The following is a 6,436-nucleotide window of genomic DNA, read 5'->3' on the forward strand; positions in this document are numbered from 1 at the left end:
CATTTTAAATTTTAAATTTTATGATTTTTTTTAATTCTAATTAAACTATTTAGTTATGTTAATCTTAATCTATAATTATTTTTACTGAATAATAATTATTTTTACTTATACACTTCTTAATTACTTGCTAATTATATTTTACCTAAATTCATGTATCAACAGTAATTAGTCTCTTATTTTTGGGAGCGGAGGGGGTACTTTTTTATTTAAAATTTAATTTCAATTTTAAAAAATAAAAAATAAAAACCCAATAATAATTTAAAAAATTAAGGTTAGTTATACATACAATTTTGAAATTCTCACTTTATAACTTTAAAAAGAAATCTGTTTAAATGAATGTGTTTATCACTAAAGTAGAGGCTAAAATTTAGGCATATTGATCTCATGCATTGGATATAGTAAAACACCATGGATTTGAGTCTTCTGCTTGTTGATTCTTATTCAGCTGCAGATTTGGTGCAATTTGTTGTCAATTAAAGTCAGAGATTAGTATCTTCGATTCGCCGCCTTTGATTCTGTCATGGTTTTCTGCAGTTTGTTTGAGTTTGGGAAGTTGAGAAGAATAGGGCACTGGTTCACCACTCGCGTTTCAAATAACTATGGCGACGAGAATCTCAAGCTGCCTCTTCCTCCGCCTATAAAAGTTTCTGATACTAAGAGCATTATCCCCAAATCTGATTGCGAGGTTTGTTAATTAATTGATTGCGGTTTTTTATTTCTAATTTTATTGGATTGTTCGAAATCTACTCAGTGACGGTTTGTGTTTAAGTTTTTTTTAATGGAAACATTTGATTCAGTAACTGTTGTTATTAATCTTAGGATAATGGATTAATACTGTTCTTCATTTTTGTGAAATTGATTGCTCGAATTGATCATTATATTTGCGAAATGCGTTATTGATTCGATGAAAATTCTTTGCCATTTTACCCTAACAATCGAATAAATTTTTTGTGATTTAAGTTCTTAGATTTATCCTTGAACTCTTTTGATCTTCAAATCCATGCCTATCAATATGCATATATATGTATATATATATTACACACATATCTAGTTGTTCTCTGTTCTTCATCTGCAAATTGCATTATTCATTCGATGAAAAATCCTTTGCTATTTTTACTTAACAATCGAGTAAATTTTTCGTAATTTGAGTTCTTAGATTTATCCTGTGAACTCTTTTTATCTTCAAATCCATGGCTATCAACATGCACATATGTATATATATATATATATACTGATTGTTCTCTGTTCTTCATCTGCAAATTGCATTATTCATTCGAATAAAATTTTAGTAATTTGAGTTCTTAGATTTATCCTGTGAACTCTTTTGATCTTCAAATCCATGGCTGTCAATATGCATGTACGTACATATATATATATATATATGTATATTACACATATCTAATTGTTCTCTGTTCTTCATCTTCATCAGACATGTCCAATATGTTCGAAGTCGATGATCGAGGCAGGGCAAAACTTATTCCAAGCAAAATGCTCGCATAAATTCCACTTCGTGTGCATCGAAGAACACGCGAAAAACGTGAGCAAACAATGTGTAGTTTGCGGAGCCGAGTTGGACAGTCTCCTTACACTCCTTTCTTATCTTCAAGAAGACGATTCAAAAATTCAGATCAAAATCTATCCGGAAGTCGAATGGATCCAAGAGGAAACCAAAGTTGATAATTTCAGAGTCGTAATCCACGTGGAACCAAAAAATCGTCAGCTCCATGCTCCAATTGATCTTGTCGCGATTCTTGACGTTAGTCAAAGCATGTCCGGGGAGAAAATCGAGCTGATGAAACAAGCGATGAAGTTTGTGATCAACCATCTCGAAGACGAAGATCGGTTGTCGATTATTGTCTTCGCTACAAAAGCCCGATGCTTATTTCCTTTTCAAAAGATGTGCGAAAATGGCCGCAAATTCGCTCTGCAAGAAATTGATTCGTTTGTCGCCAAAGGCGCAACTAACATGGCAGAGGCTTTGGAAAAGGGTTTCGACGTGATTCTTGATCGAACAATTGAGAATTCTATTGCCAGCGTTGTACTTTTTTCCGATGGCCAAATTGGAGACGAAGACAAGGAGATCTTAAAATATTCGAGGGGCCGTGACGATGACAATGACAACATCCCGGTTCATACATTCGGAGTCGGATCCGATCATTGTTCGACTACGATGCGTGAGATCGCAAATTCCACCGGTGGGACGTTTTCGTTCTTCAAAAACGAAGAAGCCATCGAAGGCGTGCTTACGCAATGCATCCCGAAGCTTTCGAGCGTCGCGGCTACTAATCTTCAAATCAGACTCGAGTGCGCCTGCAACGACGTTTTCTTAAAAGAAATCGATGCCGGGTCACATCTGACTGTCGTATACTCCGATCAACGGTTGGGAGTGATCGACGTTGGTGATCTTCACCTTAATGAAGAGAAGGAATTTCTCGTTTCGATTAAAATTCCGGCCGTCAAGACCTCGTTGCTTAACGTAAGTTGCATTTACAAGCACGGCCATACCTCGTCAGATAAATGGGTGATCGGAAAACCAATCGAGGTTAAAATTGACAGACCTAAAGTTGTTAAACCGGAAAAAGTTTCTATTCAAGTCGACATTGAGGACCGGTGTCGTTTAGCCCGAGCAATTTTGCAAGCAATACATGCCGGTGATGAAAAAGATTTCCAACAAGCGATTTCCATCGTCGAGAATGCTCGAAAATTTTTATCAGTCAGCACGACAGTGTGTTCCCGAGCAATGTTGTATGCCGCGCTCGATCATGAACTCCAGATCACAAAGGAAGACATGATAAGTAAGCAAGTATATCGGATTCGGGGTCGACCACGCCTTCTATCATTGCTAAACTCGATCGATGGGCAACGGATAACGCCTTGGTTATTGTCCTCGTCGGATATCTCCGATCAACTTAAGCATTGCTTTCTTTTCAACTTCGACGGTAATATTGCCTTTTAAATTCTGTCTATTTTAAGCTATTATTCAAAGTTTTTTTGTTTTTTTTTTTAATTTCGAATAAATTTTTTATTATTTTTACTCTTCTTTTATGGACGGAGATTTCTGTAACTATATATCCATTTACTTTTTATATAATTTTTTTTTATTGTATATTAGTTTTATATTTATATATAGTAAGAATAAAGTAGAATATACTTAAATAATTTTATTAATAATTTTTTATGTATATTAGTTTTATATTAATATATAGTAAGAATAAAGTAAAATATACTTAAATAATTTTATTAGTATTGTATAATAGATGTAATACTCCCTTTGTCTCACATAATTTGTCCCTATTTTCTATTTTCGTCCATCCCACATAATTTGTCCTTTCTTTTTTGGAAATATAATTATGGCATTTAAGTTATTAAATTATATAATTTTCTTAATTTTAATTAAATTATTTACTTATCTTAATCTATAATTATTTTTACTAAATAATAATTATTTTTACTAATATACTTCTTAATTATTTACTAATTATACTTTACAGTAATACACCCATACCTTAATAATTATACTTTACCTAAATTCCAGTGTCTACAGTAATACATCCATATCTAAATTTTTTGTGTCTATAGTAATATACTCATATTACATTGGAATATTGTAAGTTGGTATTTTTAATATTAAGTAGATTAATACTTTATTTTATTATAAAATAGACATAAACAGAAAAATAAATAATTTATTAAGGGAATGAGAGAATTTTAAATTGTTTTATAATTTAAATCCATTGAAGCATTTAAAATGTTAAAATGTGATTCTTTAAATCATTAAAGAAAATATATAAATTTTACAAAAAGATGATTAGTAACAATATTGTAAGAAGAATTATGATAGTGTTATATATATATATATATATATTCAAATTTTATATTTTGAGAAAATATATTATTCAATATAAATAGTATTATTTACATATCATAAAATTTTAAATATATTCTATTAGAGTTCAAATATTCTTATGGAGAACATTTAGGATAAAAATAAGTTTATACATAAAATATTGTAGAACAATATGAAATTTTTAGAATATCCTCAATAGTAGTCGTAACAGTAAAATCAAATCGATTTAGACCATCTGTTATGAAATTAAGTTTATATAAAAACGTGAGACTTTTGTTTGTAAACATCCAAGTTAGAAAAAAAAAAAAATATATATATATATTATAATATATTGGCAGACAATATTTTAATATATATTTTATTTTTTAAAAAAATAAATATTTAATATAAAATATTATATATATTTTTTTATTTCAAATAAAAAAATTCTATTATGCCAAAATAATAAAGGAACTCGGAAAATAAACAAATAAAAAAAATGCCTCCAAATGCAAATAAAAAAAATCATATGTTATCTCGAAGTTCACTGTATATTATTTTTTTGGTTGCTTTTATAGGTTGCTAAGAAAAAAAATAAAAATGAAAATTTTGACGAAAAAAGAGCTGAACAAAGTATTTTAGCACTAAAATGGACGATTACAAATAATTAATTAGGAAATATCCTATACATACAACGTCCTGTCTAAAATATTTTAGGAAAGGATAGTTTTTTCGCGTTGGCTTGCTTCCAAGTTTAATTATTTTTTTTCGCGTTGGCTTGCTTCCAAGTTTAATTATTTCTATACATATTCATGTAATATAAATAAAATGTAGTATTTTATTTTTTTCATAAAAATTTAATAATTCAATTCTAAATATTATTTCTATATTATCGACCTAAAATACTAAACAAACACATATCTCAATGTTGAAATTAAGAACTTATGCTATAAATGTAATTCTTTAAATTATGAAAGAAAATAAATAAATTTTACAAAAAGTGATAAAGGCGATGAAGTAACAATACTGTAAATGTAAAATGAATTATGATAGTATTATATAATTTTAATAAAATATATTTAATCTAAATATTTATGTACAGAGCATAAAATTTAAAAAAAAAAAAACAAACAAACAAATACACATATTTTTTAAAAAATATTAATATATCACTGGTTTATTATTTTTATATTTTTTATTCAATTTTTCATATTTTTATATTTTTTTTTTTTTCAAATTATCTTTCAAAACAAATACACTTTGTATATATTTCCTATGGCCCAAAATAGTCGTGATTACCATTTTTTTATATCCCAAAACAATAGTCTCATTTTCATAAATAACAATATCACTGTAAAACTATCTTTATTTTTTCATTATTATTACACAATTACCACTACTTTTAACACTAATACACTCATAAGGCAAGAAAAACTTTTATCCATACTTTTTACGTACTGTTAATATAATATCAATATTTCTTAAATTCTGTGTCAAATCCAAAGCAAACTATAAATTGTTATATAAAAAAATTTCAAATCAAAATACTAACAAACTGACGAATCCATCCATTTTTTAATTCTCACATTATAACTTAAAAAAATAAAAATAAAAGTCTTGCAAGTTTGTTATATGAAGCTAAAATTTTGGCATATTTATACTCTTAGGAACGAGTCTTTTGCTTGATTCCCTATTCAAATGGAGATTTGATGCAATATCTTGTCAGTTACAGTTACAGAGCTTATAATCTTCAGTTCTCCTCCTCTGCGCTGCGCAGCTTGTAATTCCGAAAGCAATCGAAATGGTTTTCTGCAGTTTGTTTGAGTTTGGGAAGTCGAAATGGGAGAAAAAATTGAGAAGAGTAGGTCATTGGCTCCGATTCCCGACCTCACGCGTTTCAAACGATCCGCCTCTTCCTCCGCCTACAAAAGTTTTCGATACCAAGGACGTTATCCCCAAATCTGAATCTGAGGTCGGTTTATTTCTAATTTTTTAGCTATTTTGAAATCGATTTGATTGTTGGAAGTTTACTCAATTTGTGTTTAAGGTTTCGTATGGATTGTTTGATCTGTTGTTAATCTTAGAACAATCGATTAATACTATTCTCCATTTCTGTACAATTCGCTTCAAATTCCATGGATGGATGATGATTGAAGCTCTTTGTGCAATTGACTGCTCGATTCATTGATTGATTATTAGATGAAGATTTATTGTAAAAAGGCAAAGAATCTGTTGAATCGAATACTCTGTATTTTACCCTAACAATTTGAAGAAAACTTTTGTGATTTGAGTTCTTAGATACTCATAATTTTCCATTCCATGGCTGTCATTATGCGTAGATACATTACATTCATCTCTAATTGTTCTCTGTTCTTCATCTTCACCAGACATGTCCAATATGTTCGGAGTCGATGATCCAGCCAGGGCAAAACTTATTCCAAGCAAAATGCTCGCACAAATTTCACTTCGTGTGCATCAAAGAACACTCGAAAATTACGAACCAAAAATGTGTAGTATGCGAAGCCAAGTTGGACAATCTCCTCGAATTGCTCGATTCAAGAGTTCAGATGAAAGTCTATCCGGAAGTTAAATCGATTCAAAAGAATACCA

At 29.6% G+C, this 6,436-nt stretch overlaps 1 protein-coding gene across 1 annotated transcript; it reads left to right on the plus strand.

Moving 5' to 3' along the window:
• Positions 1-394: 394 nt before the first annotated feature.
• LOC127243718 (E3 ubiquitin-protein ligase WAV3-like) lies at positions 395-5,790 on the plus strand. Its single transcript, XM_051263873.1, has 3 exons — positions 395-685; positions 1,430-2,939; positions 5,559-5,790. The coding sequence occupies exons 1-3, from the start codon at positions 521-523 to the stop codon at positions 5,648-5,650; spliced, it is 1,767 nt and encodes a 588-aa protein (XP_051119830.1). The 5' UTR covers positions 395-520; the 3' UTR covers positions 5,651-5,790.
• Positions 5,791-6,436: the final 646 nt, after the last annotated feature.

The sequence above is a fragment of the Andrographis paniculata genome, unplaced genomic scaffold (assembly GCF_009805555.1).
Source record: "Andrographis paniculata isolate CXL003 unplaced genomic scaffold, ASM980555v1 Contig98END, whole genome shotgun sequence".
Lineage (NCBI taxonomy): Eukaryota > Viridiplantae > Streptophyta > Magnoliopsida > Lamiales > Acanthaceae > Andrographis > Andrographis paniculata.

Coding starts and splice junctions, on each gene's coding strand:
- LOC127243718 (XM_051263873.1), top strand. CDS start 521: ATGGTTTTCTGCAGTTTGTTTGAGTTTGGGAAGTTGAGAAGAATAGGG. Junction 686..1,429: donor TCCCCAAATCTGATTGCGAG/GTTTGTTAATTA, acceptor CATCTTCATCAG/ACATGTCCAATATGTTCGAA. Junction 2,940..5,558: donor CTTTCTTTTCAACTTCGACG/GTAATATTGCCT, acceptor TGTCAGTTACAG/TTACAGAGCTTATAATCTTC.